This window comes from Polypterus senegalus, chromosome 3, assembly GCF_016835505.1.
Source record: "Polypterus senegalus isolate Bchr_013 chromosome 3, ASM1683550v1, whole genome shotgun sequence".
NCBI classification, from domain to species: domain Eukaryota; kingdom Metazoa; phylum Chordata; class Cladistia; order Polypteriformes; family Polypteridae; genus Polypterus; species Polypterus senegalus.
This window is the reverse complement of record NC_053156.1, coordinates 288,771,181-288,793,255: the sequence shown is the minus strand read 5'-3', so window position 1 is coordinate 288,793,255 and position 22,075 is coordinate 288,771,181. Positions and strand designations below refer to the sequence as shown.

Sequence of the window (22,075 nt, the reverse complement as noted above, 5' to 3'; positions counted from 1 at the left end):
TTAACTTTCCCTCCTTTACTTCAACTCAGTTTACCACCAATAGGAGACTTCACAAGAGCATCGTCATGTGTCCTTAAGGAACCATTGCTAGACAAGGAATAATTCATCCAGCTCCCTAGTATTTCAAGATATCAGTTTAAGCCTTAAAAATCAATAGCAGTAAATATAAGCAATACAAGGAAGTATGCAACCTTGGTTGGTTCATGTAGTCTTCATATCAGCAAGATGCTCCAGGTGGTCCAGTTCCCTAGTTACAAATTATACATACTGTAATGGACGGCACACATGGACTTGCATCCTGGCCAGGGTTGAACAAGAATCCTTACTGTCTAGGAGGCCAGTGCAATCCCTTGACTGAGATTCCAACATGGACACTCACAGGGCATGCTAGGACCCATAGTACCATGAGGGCCACCAGGGGGATTTATAATCCCTGTTGTCTGGGACTTCTGTTTGATCCAGAAGTGCTTCCAACGGGCTATTCCCTGGCACCAGAAGAACTCCCAAGTCCTTGATAAAAGAAGCTGCTCAATCTCAGCCAGGCGAGATGGAGTCGATGTGGAGGACAAAGCTTGCCTGGGAGGTGTGAAGGAGAACAAAAGAGAGGGAAAAAAGATTGTATTGTGTTTTTGTCACTTTTGGAACCTTTGTGTAAGGTAATTGTGGGAATAAACCTTTTATTTAAACCGGGACTTGTGTCTGTAAGGTTGTGTCAGGGGTTTGAGGTGCTGCAATGCCTCATAGTGGTAACAATATATGATCGAAAATAAAATGAAAGATTTCTTGTTATAAAGAAGTCAAGCAAAATGACACCTTTTATTGGCTAACTAAAAAGATTACATATGCAAACTTTTGTGGCAACTCAGGCCCCTTCTATAGGCAAGATGTAATACAGGAACTGTAGATCCCTGTGTTTATTTATGGCGCTTTTCCACTGCATTGTACGGCACAGCACGGTTCAGTACAGCTCACCTTGGTTCGGCTCAGTTCGGCTCGGTTTGCGTTTCGACTGCAGTTTAATACCGCTTTAGAGTGGGTGGGATTATTCACGTGTCGCTATAGTTGCGCCGCCTCTACTGCCGTGACACCGTGGAACTTTACAACAACACGCGACAACGACAACACTTTAGCTCGACGCGCAAGGGTAAGCATCTAAAAAAAGCACATCACTAGCTAACTTTTATCACTGTTGCAAAGCATAAAATGAACTTAACTGCCAGTGTAACATTAAAATGCTGATTCTGTATATTACAGATCTTCCACATTTTGCAAAAAGTCGCCGCAACAGACCATCTGTTTGGACATTTAACCGTGCTTCAGAGTGGTGGGATGTGATTGTTCCCGGTTTTACAAACACTCAGTGGCTGGAGAACTTTCGAATGTCTGAAGAAACATTCATCCACTTATGCAACAAACTGCGTCCAGCGATGGAGAGACGGGACACAAACTTCCGCGTGTGTGTACCTTTAAAGAAAAGAATAGCCAGTGACGCAGTAATGACGATTTTCTCCGGCCAATAAGTGACCAGCAGAGTTTACACGTCACGTTTTGGTAACGGTTCGCACGCTTGGAACCTCGGCTGAGGTGGTACTAAAAAAAGGACCAGGTACCAGGTACTGTTCCCAGTGGAAAACCCCCCAAAAGTGAGCTGAACTGAACCGTGTCATGCCGTACTATGCAGTGGAAAAGTGCCAATAGACACACTAGGACAAGGAACAACATTGGAAAACCTTTAAGTGAGATATGAAAGGCACTATATGATAGACAGATATATAGATATGAAAGACACTATATAATAGATAGATAGATAGATAAATATGAAAGGCACTATATGATAGATAGATAGATAGATAGATAGTTATTTTATTTTTAAAACAACCTTTATTGTGAACATAAAAAAAGCCCCTCAATATAACAATATACACAGTTAAATGACAAAAAAAAGCCAAAATTCAGAATAAACAAAAGAACCATACAGCAGACACACCATTACTCCCCATTTACACTCCTCCTACTCCACACATTAATAAGAAAATCAAATGTTAATTCATTATAACACAAACACCACCATTACTCCCCCTTTACACTCCTCCCACTCCGCACATTAATAGATTATTTTAATATTAAAATTTAACTTTACTTTGTGCAAAGACAAAAAAAAAAACCCATGAACACAGCAGTAGTATGTAGTTAATAAATATGTTGCATTACTCCACTACTATTGCCCCGTGCACGCCTCCTACTCCACACATAAAGTACAGAATTTCCATATTAAATAAGTAATTCATAATTTGTTCATTAAACCACTATTCCCTTATACATGCCTCCTGATCCACACATAAATAATAAATAATTTTCCATAATAAACACACATTTCATAATCAGTTTACTCCACCATCACTCCCCCTGTACTCGTCTCCTACTCCGTACATCGCTCTCCATTATACACACAGCATTGTATTTCCCCAGGAGTCTCCTATTCTGAGCTTTCAATCATCCAGTATTTAAATATTTTGAAGGACATTTAAAGAAGTCACCACCCAGTCACCAGCTTGCCTCTCTCAACAGAACACAAAGCCCCCCCAAGCCCCCATAAATCACAGAAGGTCTGCATGTCTCCAATGAGTTGATGGTAAGTCAACTCCAACTTCAACTGGCACTTCACCAGTACTTTAAACATCAGGAGCACATCGGTGGTCTTTGAGTTTTTCTCTGTTCCTCCTGGTTTTGAGGATTGACAGTTTAGCTTGGCCCAGTAGATAATTTCCCAGCACACACTTGTTTCTCTGTCTCTGAGTATACTTAATACCAAAAATAAAAACAGTTGACAATGACAGTCCTATTCTATCCAAAAGTGTCTTGAGAAATATAAAAAATGGTTCGAGCCGTTTGCAGTTAACAAAAAGATGAAAGACAGTCTCTCACTGTTGACAAAACGGACAACAATCTGATGTTCCCAGTGAAATAACCGATAAAAAGGAGTTGGTGGCGAGAGCCCCATGAAGAATCCTCCATTGCAGGTCGCCAATTCTTTTTTGCAGTGGTTGTTTATAAAAAGTTCTCCACGCTGGAGTTTCATTCGCTCCAACATGCAGTTCTTGTCTCCACGTGTGTCTGGCAAGTCTCTAAGAAATTTATAAAAGTCACCTTAACACACACCTGGTAGAGCTCATTTTTTCCCATCGTGTCAAACTGCTTGTCTATTAAGTTGCCAAATATCAGAATGGAGCCCGGCCGGTCAGTGCAGTCTGTGACGTTGGGCTTGACTTGGATGACGAGTTCTGTGACATCTGAGTTGAAGATCGGATTGTCCGGAGAGACGCTCTGGCACAGTGACCCTGCGCCTAAGTTCACCAAGGCCTCCTTAAACTGGCACAGAAAGTGGTGTACGAGACGTTCAGACCTCACGCCCTGGACTGATGTGAGGTGTGCTGCGGTGTGCCATGTGCCAGTGTGGCTATTTAAAAGATGGCCAATCTTTGTGATTCCACTTTTAATAAGGATTGAGGTGAAGTGACAAGAGAAGAGCAGAGGAGATTTCAACACATTATTCCTAATCAGAGGTTCCTCTAAAAAACAATGAAGATTGCCAAAAACAAAACGAGATCTCATAAGTTTACTATGCCAAGTAAGCAACATTGACTGATAGAATTTTGGCAAAACTGATAAAGTTAGTTTGGAACATCTAAGAGGAGTAGCTGTTTGTCAAATTTTAACTCACTCACTTTGTGTAAAAGTACAAACGCCAGGTCTCTCCAAGGCAGGCCGTCTGGACCATAGAACAGCCTCTGCAGTGTCTGGAGCCTGAAGGCCTCGATTTTACTCCTGACGTCAATCAGGCCCTGCCCTCCTTCTGCCACTGGTAGGTGCAGCACACCTCTCTGGACCCAGTGTAGACTGTCCCAAAAAGTCAAGGATGATGTCTGTACGGATTTGATCAGAGCTACTGGTGGATCAGCACACCTGAGCTTGTGCCAAAACATGGAGGCAATCAAGTTATTCAGGATTAACACCCTGCCTCTACATGAAATGTCCTCAGAAGCCACTTCCAACGGTTCAGCCTTGCTTGGATCAGATCTGTCCACCCCACCCAATTTTCTACAGCAGTGCCATCTGTGCCTAAATACACCCCCAGGTACTTAAACACGTTTTATTCCATTGGAGGGTCTCAGGAAGAGCTGGAGGAGATCGAGTCCCCAGTCCCCCAGCAAGAAAGCATTGCTCTTGAGCCAATTGACTTTCGCCGACGTCAGTCTTTGAAAAACAACTAAGCAGTTGACTAAAGTGTCCACCTCAGATGTAGAAGACACAAAGACAGTCACATCATCTGCGTGGCACGACCTTAAAACAAGTAGTGGGGCAAACTGGGATGCTGAGACCAGAAAGACGACGCCTGAGCTGCTCTAGGAGGGGCTCAATTGACAGAGAGTAGAGCATCCCTGAGAGTGGGCAGCCCTGGCGAATACACCTGGTGACAGAGAAGGGGGCTGTTATGGCACCGTTAATCTTCAGAACGCCATATACTGTATATTTGAGTAAAGCATTTCAATGTATTTGGAGAAGGAGGACCCAAACCCAAAAGCTTGTAGGACTCTGAACAGATATTGGTGATCCACTCTGTCAAAAGCTTTTCTTGATCCAAGGAGATCATTCCTGCCTTTAAACCAAGAAGCTTTGAAGTCGTAATCAGGTCTCGCACCAGAAATATATTGTCAAAGATGGAGCGGTCTGGCACACAGTAGGTCTGATCTGACCTGATGACGCACCCCATTACCCTGCGCAGGCGAGTAGCCAGAGCCCTGGACAGAATCTTATAATCCGTACATAAGAAGGCTAACAGGACGCCAGTTCTTGAGGTCGGACAGATCTCCTTTTTTTGGGAGCAGAGCAATAACAGCCCGCCGACAGGATAATGGCAGTTCATTGTTCATCATGCTCTCCCTGAAGACTGCCAATAAATCCGCACCTAATAAATTCCAGAATGTCTTAAAAACTCATCCGTCAGGCCGTCTATGCCAGGTGACTTTCCCGTATTTAGTCCGCCAAGGGCCGTAGTCAAGTCCTCTAAGCTGAGGGTTTTATCCAGAAGCTCTTTTCCGTTTTGGGATTTGTGGCAGGTTGTCTAGGAGGCTCCTGGTCTCAGAGGTATCTTCTGTTGTTTCGGCACAGAATAGCTTTTTATAAAAATCCTGAGCAATAGCTCTGATGGCCTCAGGCTCCTTGATGATGCGCCCATCCTCATTTTTCAAAGCATGAATCACTTTACTCTGTGATCTTTTTTTTTCAAGTCCAAAAAAAAAATTGAGAAGGAGAATCCATTTCAACCAACTCCTGAATTCTTGAGCGCACAAGAGCACCTGTCCAATAAGTCCATGAGATCTTGTTTTTTTGTCTTTAGATTTTCAAAGACGCCATCGTTGAAAGAGCCGTCTAAAGACGAAGAGAGCTCCAAGATGTCCTCCTCCAACTCTGCCATTGCCTTTCTCATGTTCTGAGTTACATTCTGTGTGTATTGCTGACACAGCACTTTGATTTCAGTTTTTGAACAGTCCCACCACTGCCGCAGAGATGAAAAGGAACTTGTTGTCAATCTCCACCTCTTCCAGAAGAATTCAAAAACTTCAATGAAACGGAGATCTTTCAGTAGGCTGTTGTTGAAGTGCCAGTATGACGGAAAGGAAGATTGAAATGGAGGGGAAACTTTAGAAAGACAAGACTGTGATCAGAGAAGCCAGAAGGATGAATGGAGCAGTTCGCTATAAGATTGCTGTGGTGATTCAAGCAATACACTCTATCTAGTCTCGCCATGGAGATCGAGCCCCCCGAACCCTTCACCCACGTGTACTGGCGAATTCCTGGGTGTAATGCCCTCCAGACATCAAAAAGGTCGGCCTTGCTGAGGACTGACTTCAAGTGAGCCGCGGAGCTGGGGTGAGGCTCCAGGCCATTTCTATCTAAGGTGGCGTCATCTGTGCAGTTAAAATCCCCCCACAAAAACAAGATCTTCATCTTTGCACTGCACAAGTAAGTCATGGAGCAAAGAGAAAAACTGCAACCGCTCCATTCCTTCATTGGGTGCATAAACATTTATGAATACCCACGTTGTGCCCCCTAAGCAGGCTTCCACTTTCAGTAGTCTGCCTTTAACTACCTCTGTCACGCTAGTCGAGTCGGGTGAGAAAGAAGTAGAAAAGAGAATGGCGACCCCGGCACTAACACTTGACCCGTGACTCAAAAACACCTGTCCCTGCCAGCCTCTGTGCCAGTCTGCCTGGTTAGCAGGGTCTGTGTGAGTTTCTTGTAACAAAATAACTCCAAGCTGATTATTAAGTAGATAATCGAACACCGCGACCCGCTTGTTGTCATGTTGGCATCTATTGATGTTAATTGTGCCAAAATTACACAAAGGCATGAAAAGGCAAAAAGAAAAGCAGTCACCAAAAACAACTTTAAAAAAAGACATGGAAGGACGTGTCCAGCAGTACATCATACTGGCTTGGGATTTAAGGATCTTTTCACCCTGCTCATCACATTTTTCAGCCGCACAGCTTCAGTTCTCTTAAGGCCTAAAGCTGTAGCCTGGCGTAGGACCCCCTTAGCTGAGCTCAAAAACAGTTGAAGATCGGGGAAATGGTGACTCACATTCACACCCCTCTTGCCCTCAATAAATTTCACGAAACGGATTATACTATCGTTACTGTAGCCACCACGGAAGCTCAGCTGAGGTGACAGATTGGACCTCACTGATGTCCCCGAGCCACCGCCTTCATCCTGACTCAAAATACCAACGTCTGCAGGCACCTCAGGCTCATCCTGAACATTCTCAGAGTCGTCAGCTGTGGAGACTGAGCTCTCAACTTTATTGTGCTTTACAGCAACACCGCTACATGCGGACCCATCTTTCCTTTTTCTTGTCACGGGCTTTACCCACTCTGTCTCATCCTCCATTTCTTGAACAGCACTCTCGCTGTTGTCTGCTAGGGTGCTCATTTTATCGATCGCATTCTCAGCCCTAACATTCTCCTCAACCTCTCATATCTGTTGTACAGCTTCTGTTTCAATGAGCTCGGTGCTGGGCAGAGCCCCGTTATCATGAACGGCAGCCACACTCACAGGCTGCTCAGCGCCGTCACTCGTATGTGCAGAATGAACAGTAACACCGTCCGTAGTCAGTGATCCGGCCTCGCCGCAGCGTCCTTCTCTGGGGCTCTCACCACTCTGCACGACTTTGGTTGGGGGCGCGGACTCAGCCGCATCCGCCGGCTCAGCTGCACGTTCAGGTGCCGGTTGCGCCATCGTAGCAGGTAAAGAACTGCTCTGATCCTGCACACTCTGACCAGGGCCCTCCATTAAGTCCTCCTCCACATCAGAAAAACTGACAGAAGACTCACTGCCTTCATCGTCATATAATATCGAGTAGTCCTCACGGCTACTTTTAGAAACGCCAGGTACTGCGGAGTCTGTCGTTTCCTCAGAGCGCTTACACTGGCTAGCCTTGTGCCCCACTTGTCCGCACTTAAAACATTTCATGGACTCTGATGATACAAAAACCACGTAATCAAAACCATCTACTCTGAATTTGAGAGCCACATCAAGTTCACCTTGTAAATCGTTTAAAATCATATGAACTTGTCTCCTGAAAGAGACGACATGTTTTAAGTCGGGTGATCGACAGCCCAAGGGAATCATTAAAACTTTTGATATGATCTGCCCATATCTCTCAAGTTCTTTAATAAGAATGTCATTCTTTAGAAACGGAGGAACATTTGAAATTATCACCCTCCGTGCAGGAGTAGAAAGAGGTAAAACTGAAATTAACGTGCCATTAATAATTACACCATTCTGAACAAGAGTATGCACCAAACTCTCATCATTTAAGAACACGACAACAGTTTTATTCATTCTAGATGCTCAACAGAGACCATCGGATCAACCAACAACTTTACGCCATGCCGGCGTGTTAAGTTTTCAAAATTGCGCGGCATCAAGCCAGGCGGTGTTTGTCTCGGCGCAGCAAATACAATACTGGAGTCAATAAAAAAAACAATATGTAGACAGCAAAATGAACCACTACACATTAGAGAAAGCAAAAAACAAAAAATATAAAAAATAAAGATTAGGAAAAAAGAATAAGAAATACTCACGAGCCCACTCCGCACGCCACCACCTCCTTCTCCCGCCAGCAACCCACAGACACGCCCACAAAAGACCTACGCAATCAAACCACAGACCGACAGCAAAACAACTGATAGATAGATAGATAGATAGATAGATAGATAGATATGAAAGGCACTAGATAGATAGATAGATAGATAGATAGATGGGTATGAAAGGCGCTAGATAGATAGATAGATAGATAGATAGATAGATAGATAGATAGATAGATAGATAGATAGATAGATAGATAGATATGAAAGGCACTAGATAGATAGATAGATAGATATGAAAGGCACTATATAACTTATAGATAGATAGATGGGTATGAAAAGTAATAGATAGATAGATATAAAAGGCACTATATAACTGATAGATAGATGGGTATGAAAAGCACTAGATAGATGGATAGATAGATAGATATGAAAGGCACTAGATATATAGATAGATATATAGATAGATAGATAGATAGATAGATAGATAGATATGAAAGGCACTATATTATAGATGGATAGATAGATAGATATAAAAGGCACTAGATATATAGATAGATAGATAGATAGATAGATAGATAGATAGATAGATATATAGATAGATAGATAGATATGGTTTCCCAACCTGGGTGCAAGATGGCATTTCGGGGGGTGCGACAAAGAGGAAGGCTAACTTTATTTGTCCTCTGGAGGAAATTTGGCTTTTTTTCTGAAGCCTGATGAATAATAAGTAAATATTAGTATATTATGACAAACAATAAACCTCCTCTCAAATATATACCAAAAATATTAAAAACTTTGAATGTATTTTTTATTATCTCTTATTTCCTGGTCCTTCTTAACAAAGTGCTATCTCTCTTTCCTGGAGCCAGTATCCATCACTGACTTAGTGTGCATGTCCCTGTGATTCATATTTTCAGGTCACTTCATTGCAGAGCACACTCACAAACACAGTTTTATTTGTAGAATGGCATTTGGGAAGAAAGAATCCAAAAGTTTCAAGGAAAAGTCAACATTTGAGTACTGGTGCTTTATCGTGATGCTGGAGAGTGATTATGTGTTGCATGTTGGGCTGACGTTTCTGAACATCACTGTCCTCTGTACACATGACAATAAATATTCAAACATCAAAGTCACTCTCACGGGATGAAATAGCCTAACATTGAGATGGGAAGAAAAAACCCACACAGATAAAGTTCAAATACTGGATTCAAACCCAAGACTCTAGGGTAGTGAAGCAGCCAAGCTAACCAGTGTGGTACCCCTCAATCACTTCACTTTTTTTTCTGTTTTATGCTTACTTTATAAAAGGAAGCATACCACCCTGTTTTATAGAATTGTTCTTCACTTCCCTAAAATGCAATAGTTCACATCATAAGCATTTCCTGAACACTTCCTGAGGTGCAGAGGACCTCAGCTGTCGATCTGCACTGAAAGTGATGCCTGAGAAGCTGTGCTCATCCTTCGCTTGGCAGATGCCATGGATGACCTGGCAGGGTAGTCAGGAAGCCTAACATGAGTCTCACTCTGTACTTTGTCACCTGCCTGAATGCAGGTAAGTGCTGTATGTCACCTTTCAGTTTGTCTCTTTGTTCTAATTTTGCAATATCATGCAACGTCTGTTTTTTTTTTTAATATTAGATTTATTATAAAATAAAAGTGTAGACTCAATTTCTTGTAACATTCTGTTGATGAAGAGAGATCAGATGGAAGCCTAAAAGTTCTCTGGACTTCATATTATGCAGACAAAGTCTTGGCTTAAATTTACCCCCTATTGGTGGCTAGGCTGGGTAAGTTAATGGCTCTGCCAGTCAACTGAGTCTTTTATACAACACCTAATTTCTGTTGGCGTCAGGAACTTGAACATGGAAAAGTCGCTATATAAAAAAAAGTATAATTATTATTATTATTATTATTATTATTATTAGACTTGCATTCATGCCATAATACAACATAATGACGGGGTCCATTTCTTGAGCCTAGGATTAGAATGAGGTAGCTCATTTGTATCCTTCAATAGTACTCCTTTCTGATCTTTTCTTTCATTTTGGTATGGTGTATCCCGTCTCCTTCGTTCACTCCCAGGTATATGTATGTGCATTTATGTTTTAGGCCTTGGATGGTGATGTCTAAATCCATTTGGATGTTTTTGGTGGTAGTAAGTTTTCCTTTTTTGAATGCAGCTTTGGCACAATTGTCTAGTCCAAACACCATTTTGATGTTGTCACTGAAGCCTTTCACGGTGGCTACAAAGCTAGTTTGTTCATGGTCATTCTTGGCAAACGTTTTCAGGTCACCCATATAGAATAGATGATTAGTAGTGAATTTCAGGAGAGAGGACGGTGGAATAAGGGCTACTCAAAAAAGAAGGGATAGAGAGAGAGAATCTGCTTGAAATGTGCCACTGTTGATGTTGATCTGTCTTGAGTAGAGAATTCCATCTGTATGGTTTAGAATAAGGATTGTTTTCCACTGGCTCATATTTACTGTTAAAAACGTTTTACTTCAAACATTTAGTACATTTCAAGGCATCTTAATATCCAATCATGGAGCACAGACTAGTATATCCAGGTTATTGTAAGGTTTTTTTTTCTTGTTTTCACTTGCTTAGTAATGGCCTTGTTTATTAAAAGCTGCTTTTTGCAGCCATAGCTTCATTTTCCATATGGGAATTAGGTTAGTTTCTTCCTGGTGCTTGTAAACTCTCTCTGTGGTGATGGATTGTAATCAGAATATAAGTTTAATGTCACTGTGCTCTGTACAAAAATTATTTTATTAGTCCACTCACATGTACAGGCCAAAGTTAGCACAAAGGGGCTCTCAGCATTTAGAACTGCTAGGTAAGCATTTGAAGAGAGAAGGTACAACTACAAAAATGGGCATTGGACTATTTCTGTATGTTAGAGATGAAATGGAATCCTCTTCTTGCCTTTGTTGGAACGTTAAGTAAGGGCCTGCATGTGGAGAAAACAGTATAAAAGACTTGGACAGCAGCCAAACACCTCGAAGCCGACGGACGGATGAGTGATAACGTCACTCGTCCTGAAAATCCTTCCATCGCAGCAACGAAAAATGTCAGACTGTATACATTGAGATCCCACCTGGGTAATTGTCTTGCCATTTGGCTTTCTTCGTTTGTAATGCCACGTAAAGCGTTAAAGAAAGCTAAGTTATTTTCGCTTATGTGATTTCTTACCGCCATATCACTATGGGAGAGGTATCGCCTTTTTACATTATAACTATATAGTTTCAGGTTACTTAAAACGCCAAAATTAAAAAGAACTTATTCCAACTAGGGAGCTAGCGACTTCTAGAGGAAATATGGATGTTAATATTTTGCAGGTTGTAGGGAGACATGTGATAAGGCGATAGTTTACAGGGTTTTTGGTGTCTTCTGTTTTGGGAAGAAGGTTGATAGTAGCAGTTGAGAGCCATTCAGGGCAGGTTTCTGATGCACCCATTGAAGGCATCTCTCAAATCTTGATGTAAGGATGGTAAGTTCTTGATCCAGAAGTTTGCTATTCCCAGGGGCTCTCCAGTTACTGGATCTCGTATTACTGTTTTTGTTTCTTCGAGGGTTATTTGTGGCTATTCTTGTTGGTTGGTTTGGGTGTTCTCTGTTTCTATTTGCCCGACCCATTAAGCATTTTTGTTGTAACTCTTTAGTTATTTCCCTAGATTTTGCTCTAAAGCTCTGTACTTTATCAACGTTTATGGGGTTCTTTGATTAAAATGGACTATTTTCCTAGTTCTGTATAGAGTTTCTTTACATTTTCTTAAGTTCTGTTCTGGTGAAAGAACTTCAGTTATTGAACCTTTTCATTCGTTGGGCTTTTGTTTGTAGTTGTTTCAATTTTTCAATGGCTGTTGGTCTTTGGTGTTTTTGTTTGATGTTGTACTTCTTGAATAGTGTTCTTGTTTGTTTCTTTTTAACTGGTGTGACAGATTAGGGTTATTGCTCGCACCCTTGTACCCTCAGACCACACGTCAGACACCAGATAAAATCCAATTATTATTTATTATAATAATAATGTGCACAAAGCACGCTCCTCTCCACAATTCTCAATAAACAATCACAAATAACCAATCCTCCACTCCCAGACGCTTAGCCACCCTGCCTCCCAACTCAGCTCATTGTCTGGGAGTTTCCATGATCTTTTTATACTCCCTGACCCGGAGGTGTTCCTGCCCAACAGTCCACAAGTCCTTATTCCTTCCGGGTCAGGGTAAATAGTCCTTTTCTCAACCCGGAAGCCTGTCGCTCTTCCTATGACGAACTTCCGGGTCATAGGGCACGAGGAACTCTTCGGTCCTCCCTGCAGCTCCCTCTCGTGGCCCCCATGGCATCCAGCAGGTTGGTGCATAAAAACTCCATTGTCTGTGATGCCCTGCTGGTCTTCTGGGGACCTCCATGCTGCAAGGAGGGCTCCACCTGGCGGCTTGGGGGTATTGACCAGGATAAACAGCCGGCCATCCTCCACACTGGTCTGTCATTTTTGATCTCATTTAGTGTAGATTATCCCCCGATTTTGCGTATTTCAAATTCAATTTTCTTTTTCCATTTTGGTTGATTGTCTTTTCTCAGTTTGCACTTCCTCTTTTGTTTGATGTCTTTTGCTTCAGTAATGGCAGAGGCAGCTGCATAGAGTAGGTGCTTAATGTCTGTGAGGGTCAGCACTTCTGGGAGGTGGTCTTTTGTCTGGCTGATGGTTTTGTTTGATGTTCCTATGGCTGATTTTGAGTGCTGATCACTTTTTATTTTTGGGATTAATGGTCTCTGGCCTATTGAAGTTTCTTTGGCTGTTTCATATTTGTTAAGGATTCTTTCTATCATTGCGTTCACTTTTCTTGTGTTTATCCTTATATGGCAGTTCTTGGTTGCCTGACTCACTACGTTTTTCATTTTCATGACTCTTACCTTCAGTTTTGCTCTTGTGGGCCTGTGTTCACATCTAGCTCATCAGATTTTGCATTCTCATCTCTTTGCTTTACTGTTGTTTGAATAGTTTGTGGCTCCATTTTGGTGAGTCTTTCCTTACAGATGATATCACTGTGAACATTTGCAACTTTATTTCATTCTAGGTTCAGCCTGTTTATAGGGTTATTGGCACACCAGAAGCCATAGGTGTCTTGAATTATGAATGTTTTTGAGTTGAGGGAAGCAATGTAGAAGGCTTCCATGACTTCTTTAAACTCTTCCCTAGTCAATTTCTGTTGACTAACTTTAGTGAGATTTTGAGATGGTGCAGCATGAGGGCCTCTTTAAGGAATGTCCTTGGCTTGGTAATCCTCATTTGCTTGGTGGGTAGAGTTTGGTCCAGTAGCATACTTTTCAGCCTCTGCCTGGTTCCCTACTGAGGGACACAGCCTTTGTTTATTCATGTGATGACTGATGCGGCATAGTAATCTTTTACTTCTTCTGTCATTGTAAATGTCTTCTTCTTTCTTCTTCTTCTACTTCTTCTTCTTCTTCTTCTTCTAATTATTATTATGAGGATCCAGCCTAAATCTGATTATTCTTATTTGCACAACTCTAAAGGCTTATAAACTTCAGTTGTTAACATAGTAAGATGGTTGATGAAAGGTGTTGATGTACAACAGGGGTTTAAAACTCCGGTCCTGAAGTGCTACTGTGACTTCAGGTTTTTATTTTGGTCCTTTTCTTAATTAGTGGCCAGTTTTTGCTGCTAATGAACTTATGTGTCTTAATTTAAGTGACTTGCCATTTAAGAACAGACCCCTCAGATGTCTCCCTTTTCCTTAATTAGCAGCCAAACAGTAATGAGATATAAAACCAATCGAACACATGACCGGCAACTTGTGTCCATCATACAATATTTTATGTACGAGCTTGGAGTGTTGTGTGTAGATGGATGCAGAATTGGCTCAGACACGGGAGGCAGATGGTGATGGTGCGGAGAACTTCATCTGAAACGGGAGATGTTAAGAGTGGTGTCCAGCAGGGGGCAGTGCTGGGGCTGCTGCTATTTTTAATATAAATGATTTGGATTGGAATATAAGTAACAAGCTGGTTAAGTTTGCAGATGATACCAAGTTAGGTGGATTGGCAAGATAATCTCGAATCTGTTGAATTGCTACAGAGGGACTAGACCAGCATGCAGCCTTAGGCAGATTTGTGGCAGATGAAAGTTAATGTCAGTAAATGTAAAGTATTACATGTGGGAAGTAAAAATGTTAGATTTGAATACACAATGGGAGGTCTGAAAATTGAAAGTACAGGGTGGCCCACGAAAAAGTAGCCCGCCATCCTGGCGAAAAAAGGCGCCCTTCCATAAAGAAAGAAACTTGAAATGCAAAAATCTTTACTCACTCTTTACAGAAAGTGCTGAAAATGATTCTTTGTGGAATGGAACACATGTCGCTCAGCTCGTACTCACACGTTTGCACTACGTCTAAACAGCTTTCGTGATGAGGGTAGTCAATCGGTGCGTCACTCTGGCAGGAAGGCGGGCTACTTTTTCGTGGGCCACCCTGTACAATTTATGAGAAGGGTTTAGTACTCGTAGTGGACTCCTCATTATCACAGTTTTCAGAAGCCATTATGAAGGCTAACAGAATGTCAGGTCATATAGAGCCTTGATGTGTGGAGTACAAGTCACAGGAGGTTCTGCTCAAGTTTTATAACACACCGGTGAGGCCTCATCCGGAGTACTGGGTGCAGTTTAGTTCTCCGGGCTACAAAAAAGGACATGGTATCGATAGAAAAAGACATGAGCAACTAGGCAGATTCTAGGGGGCGAAATATGAGGGAAAATTAAAAGAGCTGAGCCTTTTCAGTTTAAGCAAACAGAGATCTAGGGAAGACATGATTGAACTGTTTAAAAATATGAAGGGAATTAGTCCAGTGGATCGAGACTGTGACTCTAAAATGAGTTCATCAAGAACACAGGATTAGCAACTTGTTTAGGAGAAATTCTGTGCAAAAATGAATAATTTCTTTTTCACTCAGAGAACCACAGACACCTAGAATAAGAGACCAAGTAGTGTGGTAGACAGTCGGATTTTTGGGACTTTCAAAACTCGACTCGAAGTAAGGTGGATATAACTGCCATGCTTTGTTGGGTCGAATGGCCTGTTCTCATCCAGATTGTTCTAATGTTCTAAAATTAAGAAGGATGAAGGTGTCAGTAATGTTGATCTGTTCAGGTCCACAAAACATTTTGACAGTGTGGTAAAGGAGCTATATATACGCCCGACCCAACACAGACTGACAACAGAGGAACGTTAAAATAAACCAAAAAGGATTTTATTTCCTTCTTCAGTTGGGGGCCACATCTTCCTCGCGTCCCTCAGCCACAACACAGCCACACAAAGGCACAAATTCCAAACAAACTCTTAAGTCCTCCACTCCTCGTTGACAGCTTTGTGTCCCTCCTCCTGACTCTGGCACCCTGAGTAGTGGCTGCAGGGTCCTTTTGTAGCCCATCTCGGACGTGTTCCACGTGGTAATTGACCTAATTAGGCTGCACTTCCGGGTGTGGCTCCATTCCAGTCCACATGGACTCGTTAAGCCGTGCAGCTCCTCCGGGTGGTGGCCATGGAGCCCAACAGATCTGAGCCCTGAAGTCCCACATGATGTAACCCAGGAAGGGTGCCAACAAGCGTTCCTGGGGATGTAGTGTGCATCCCATGGCTGCTCCCCCGGTCCCAGTGTCAAAGGACATCCAGGCCAGGAGTGGGTCCCGCCCGCCACAACAGTGCTCTTAAAAATAAGAGCAGCCAACAAGTCATGTTTAATTACCAGCAGGAATCATCGCCTAATTAAGAAACTCTTTGGAGGAAAACTTGTTGGAGTTTGAGGCCCTCGACTTAGATTGTCATCTGTTGGCTCACTTCACGTCTCATTTCTGTTTTGGTGCTGAAAAAGGAAAAACGTAAGCGTTTCAGAGGACTGAATCTTTAAAAACAAGTCAAATAAAATGATCTGTGAAAGAACTTAATTAGCAGCAAAAAAAAACTGGTCACTAATTAAGAAAAGGGTTGGAATGTAAATCTTTTTTTTTTATTATTTTATTGATTTTATTGCAAATCAACTCCCACCCCTGAGAAAGAGAGCTAGGCCAACAGAGTAAAACTTTGAGCTAGTAAATTAAAGTAAATATATAAATTAATAATTGAATAAAGATAAATGCAGAAAATATAGAGGGTAGAGAATCCACTTCCTCAATTTAAATGCTTATTCTAAAATGTTATTGATCAGATCCTGCCAGGTTTTGAAAAACTTTTGTACAGATCCAGTAAGTGAGAATTTGATTTTTTCCAATTTCAAATCATATAAAACATTAGTTACCCACTGACTTAACAGAGAAGAGTTAGGATTCTTCCAGTTGAGTGAGATAAGTCTGCGTGCCAATAGTGAAGTAAAGGCCATTACAGTTTAATTGTCCTTCTCCACTTTAAGCCCCTCTGTGAGCCCACCAAACACAGCGGTTAGCGGATTAGGAGGGATTGGGACCCCAAGGCCGTCTGAAAGGCATATAAAGATTTTTCTACAGAATGACGTTAGTTTGGTGCAGGCCCAGAACATGTGACCCAGTGAGGCTGGGGCTTGATTGCAGCGTTCGCAGGTCGGATCTCGCCCTGGAAACATTTTGGACAATTTGAAATGAGACAGATGTGCTTGATATATAATTTTGAGTTGAATAATTGTATGCTTTGAGCATTTGGAGCTCGAGTGAATTCTCTGCATTGCTACTTTTCACTTCTTTTCTGATATATTGAGTATGCCAGGGATGCCAGGGGCCATGACCCGGCCGGGACGACATGAAGGACCGGATGTGGGTCTGCACCCACCCTGGATCACGTGGGGCTTGCCTTCCGGGTTGCTTTGGGGGCCACGGGTACAGGGCATGGAAGCTCCACCCTGTAGGGGCCCGTGGTCACCGCCAGGAGGCGCCCAGTGCCTTGGGGACCTGTTACCCCAGCACTTCCACCACACCAGGAAGTGCTGGGGGGAAGATTTATGATGGCGCCCAGAGAGCAGCCGGGAGGACAGCCGGCACTTCCGCCACGCTAGGGCGTGGCCAGAGGAGGAATGCCGGGAACACCTGGTGCTCATCCGGGTACCATATAAAAGGGGCCGTCTCCATTCATTCGAGGCTAGAGTCGGGTGGAAGGAGGACGAGGAAAGAGGAGCTGTGGAGGCGGCCCGAAGACAAGGCATTGTGGCCAGGACTGTGTGTTTATTGGGGTATTGTGCACTTTGAACTGGGTCTGAGTGACCATTGGACTAGGTCTTGTGACCAGTATTGTAAATACTTGTGTTAATAAACGTGTGGTGGTTTGAAGACAACATGTCCGCCTGTCTGTGTCCGGGCCGTGTTCACAAGTAAGAGATCCTTTTCCCAGTGTCCTCTTGAATCTTTGAAAGGGAGAGACTGTAAAAAGGTTTTATATATTGCAGAAATGCTGTGTGAGTCCTCAAGACTGGTCAATATTTTTTCCGGTGAGAGAAAAGGAAAATCGGGCAGGTTCTGTTTAACAAAGTTTCAGATCTGAAGATAGTGAAAGAAATGTGTTGCTGGAAAGTTAAATTTGGAGTGTAATTGTTCGCAGGATTCAAAGACGTTGTCTATGTACAGATCTCTAAGTGATTTAATCCCAATTGTTTTCCAGACATTAAAAACTGCGTACGTTTGTGAGAGTTGAAAAAGGGGGTTCTCGTGCAGAGGTGCCACCGATAAAAGCTTCTCAATCTTAAAGTGTTTCCTACATTGGTTCCATTTTCTAAATGTGTGAAGCACAATTGGGTTGTTAGTATGTTGGCGATGACTTGTATTTATTGGGGTACAAAGCAGGGAATATAAAGAAGTACTGCAGGATTTTATTTCTATTGCAGACCAAGCTTGTGTCTGTTCATCTATTTGTGTCCATATCCAGGTTTTTATAGCTTGTATGTTTGGAATATAAATCTGCCATGTCCAAGGTCCAACCTCCGAGTAGGACATGAGTAACAGTTATGAAGCTTGGAGTAGGAGTTCACATTTCAGAATGAGTGAATGATGTCATGATTTTAAGGTACCACAAGTCACAAAATGCCACTCATGAAGGTGTTTTGTAGTCTCCTTGGAAATCATGATGACATTTAATAGTTTTCTGCTACTAACAGTAAGGTTTTAACAAAAAGATAATACGAATAGTTAAAGTAGTAGCAGTAGGAGGAGGAGTAGATGAAGATGAACAATAACACCATAATAAGGTAGTATATTGCGCTATGCTGCATGTAATTGTTGTGACTTCATAACAGCATCAAGAATAATATTGTAATGTGCATTGAGTTGGAAAGACCGAAACACACAGACGATGAATAAGAATAAAGTTGACGGACACATATATGTAACAGTGAATGATCCACAGCCATACTTTCCAAAGTATCATCTGCTCCCTTATTATGGCCATGAGAAACACCTCATAACGTACCAGTTACTGAAAAGTCCAATGGAAGTACTGGCGCTGATTTTGAAGTCGCGTTCACTTGTTTATCACATATTCCACAATGCAGTGCCATCTCTCTCCCTCTCTGTGCTGCCCTCTTTTCTTCTGTGTGGCTCTCTTTATCTGATGCCCCTGGGAGGTTCTGCCTGCTTTCCTGAACCTTGCTGGGCTTATAAAGTGTAACACAAATATTCCAGGGCTTTAGTGGAGTATGGAGCTTAGCATACCTGTGTGATGTTTCACTGTCAACCCCCCGATTAGCCCCCCACCTATGTTCAGGGTAACGTGATGTTGTTTTATTCATGATCCCCTGAATGCTGATACTAGTGTATTCACATTTGTGAGCCTGTCCACACTTGGGACAATGACCTTTATGGTTGTGCTGTCAATCAAACCAACAACTCTCAGAAGACCACAGATTTGAATGATTGCAGCTAACTTTAACATTATCTCATGTGGAGTGGTGGTGAAATGTATAAATCTGTGTATTACTTCACACGTTACTGGAAAGGAATTAAAAGTCTGGTACAAAATTTGAGAAATGCTTGATTGTGACATACAGTACTCAGATCATTGCTATTGTAAAACTGTCTTTTCCATGTGGTTAATAAAATGTGACTTTATCAACGCTTTTACTTCAGTTGACAGCCCGTGGCTTCTTCGTATAGGTGGATTGATCACGTAATGTACTTGATTTGTTACAAGTATGATTCCATCTCAGTCAAACTGATGGAGTTCAATCCAAGTTCATTGTTATCCAATGTTTCCAAAACATTTCCAAAACTTTTCCCAGGATGTGCGTGCTGATCTCTGCCTGAACGCCATCTTCTGGCAACTCCTAGTATGTTTAGATAGATCACTAGTTGTGCTACTTGCTGGTGAAGTTAGGAGTAGCTTCCTAAATTAGGACAATTGATCAATTGCATTTACCCCTAAGAGTAGGACATAGGACCACATTTGCATCATTCTGTTGTTTTTAAGCCACATAGGACCGTTTTCCTATTGTGAGATGCTTGATTTTTTTATTTTCATTGAAGAAATCTTTAAAGGAGTTAAACACAAAATAACAGGCAGATGTATGCCTCGCAGTAAGGAGACCCGGGTTCGCTTCCTGGGTCCTCCCTGTGTGGAGTTTGCATGTTCTCCCCGTGTCTGCGTGGGTTTCCTCCCACAGTCCAATGACATGCAGGTTAGGTGGATTGGCGATTCTAAACTGGCCCTAGTGTGTGCCCTGCGGTGGGCTGGCGCCCAGCCCGGGGATTTGTTCCTGCCTTGTACTCTGTGTTGGCTAGGACTGGCTGCTTTGTAACGCATCAACCGCAGTCCTCTTTTTATCCACAGGTCATTTGCATATGCAGCCCAACTGTGTGTTTTCAGACCAATGTGTGAATATTTATTTATTTATTTATGTATGCATGTATGTGTAAGGTGACCTGGGTTTGCTTCTTAGGTCCTCCCTGCGTGGAGTTTGCATGTTCTCCCCGTGTCTGCGTGGGTTACCTCCCACGGTCAAAAGACATGCAGGTTAGGTGCATTGGCGAACCTAAATTGTGCTTGGTGTGTGTGTGTGTGTGTTGGTGTACCCTGCGGTGGGCTGGCACCCTGCCGGGGATTTGTTCCTGCCTTGCGACCTGTGTTGGCTGGGATTGGCTCCAGCAGACCCCTGTGACCCTGTGTTAAGGTATAGCAGGTTGGATAATGATTGACTGACTGACTGATGTATGCAGAACTGAGGCAGCAATGACTGGAGAGAGGAACCAAACACGGCTCTTCCTGTGACAGCTGCACCAATTCTGCTGGTTGCAAAACACATTTTTTGCTGACTCATCACCAGAGATGAAATTACTTGTGGCTGACTTGCTTGCTCCATAATACTGGGGTGAAAATATTTGATAAGAGAGACTGCAAGGAGAGGGAAGTGAATGTAATTGTTCCAACTATATATTTGTGGTATAGCTCTCTTACTGGTCCCTCAAAACAAGAATGATGCCCATGAATATGACATGAAATGTCTAAGGAGTCTAGTCATCCATACAGTCGGGTAAAGGATTGCCACCTGGAATCATCTTCTGGAAATCTTCTCATACTGGTCTGTGCACTTTTCCGCCTCATTAAAGAGGTGTTCAGTCTGAAAGTGAAGTGATATCTGCTGATATGGAGTGGCTAGGGTGTTCTAACTGGCAATAATGATCTTGCCTTTAAGAAGGTGGGCTTTTGATGGTGCTTTTGGACCATATCTTCAGACTACCCTAAGTTTTCACCCATAGATCAGCTGGGAGAAGAGGACTTGTCTGGAATGATGGGAATCAGCATTCTGATGAATTGGACCATCCAGTAGATGGGAGTAAGGCATTCTGATGAAGTGGGCCATCCAGAAGAGCAGGTTCTGTAGGATCATGGCTTCAGTGCTGGCCATCTTTGTCTCTGTGAGGATGCTGGAATTAGTGTGGGAATCCTTCCATTTGAAACATGAAATCTTCCAGAACAAATACTAATGTAACATGAGAGGTTTTGGGGGAACAACGCTAGGTAACCCAGGTCTCATTACCACTACAGGAGAGCAGTGACGCAAGCGACCTTATAAAACATAAACTTGATATCACAATTTTTGAAGACCAGATGGCACCATTTTCTGAATGAGATGCCATTACAGCTATTTCATTTGGAGTTATGATGTTCACAGATTTGTATGGTAGCACTCCGGTCCAACAGTCTGGGATGTCTAAAACGTGTAAATCCATTGAATTCTCAACATCAATATTTTGATGACTATATGCTGCATAATATGAATGGTATGCGTTGGGAAAGCAAAAAGGAAGAGTGAACAAAATTTGCTAATTCCAGGCTGCAAAGCCTAACATTGAAGTAAGAAATCTGAGCTAACCAAGAAAGTGTTTAGATGATCAGGAGGTGAAATTATTGATTAGGATAAGCTAAAATCAAAGTCACTGAGCAGGCTACAAGTCGAAAAGCTGGTAAGACAAATCAAAACTTCTTTAACAGCTCCCAACAGTCTAAGACAAATTCAAAGTCAAAATAACCAGACACAAGATTAAAAACCTTTGGAATGAGACGTTCTCTAACCAAACAGTGAGCTTGTTTTGAAAGATACTAATCCAGATCCTTGGACATCAGCCTTAGCACGTTGATATCTTAAATACCAGCGGAATGAGGATTTAACACACTGCACCGCTTTGATCAAAGACTTTCTCAATGCAAGCTTCAGATCCGCAGTTACTGGAAATTCCTTGTTGGTAGAGAACAACTGAAGGTTCCAGTCCGTGGTAGAAATCAACATCTTAATTAAGCAGAGCTGCGTCCGGATGCTCTTTGTGGATTACAGCTCAGCTTTTAATACAATTATTCCTGACATTCTCATCACCAAACTGGTCACTCTTGGCCTCCCCCTTCTCACATGTGTCTGGATAAAAGACTTTCTTACCAACCGGCTCCAGACTGTGAGACTCGACCCC

The 22,075-nt window shown here is 42.4% G+C and overlaps 1 protein-coding gene across 2 annotated transcripts in view; it reads left to right on the top strand.

Moving 5' to 3' along the window:
- LOC120526279 (CMRF35-like molecule 3) overlaps positions 1-22,075 on the top strand; it is a 52,461-nt gene that overhangs the window by 8,087 nt on the left and 22,299 nt on the right. The window contains exon 1 of one of the 2 annotated variants that reach the window (XM_039749387.1): positions 9,560-9,702. The exons of the other annotated variant lie outside the window; for it this stretch is intronic. Within the exon in view, the coding sequence (XP_039605321.1) occupies positions 9,663-9,702 (40 nt within the window). The 5' untranslated portion in view covers positions 9,560-9,662. Of the gene's footprint in view, positions 1-9,559; positions 9,703-22,075 lie in introns of those variants that run through there. 2 annotated transcript variants of the gene reach the window in all.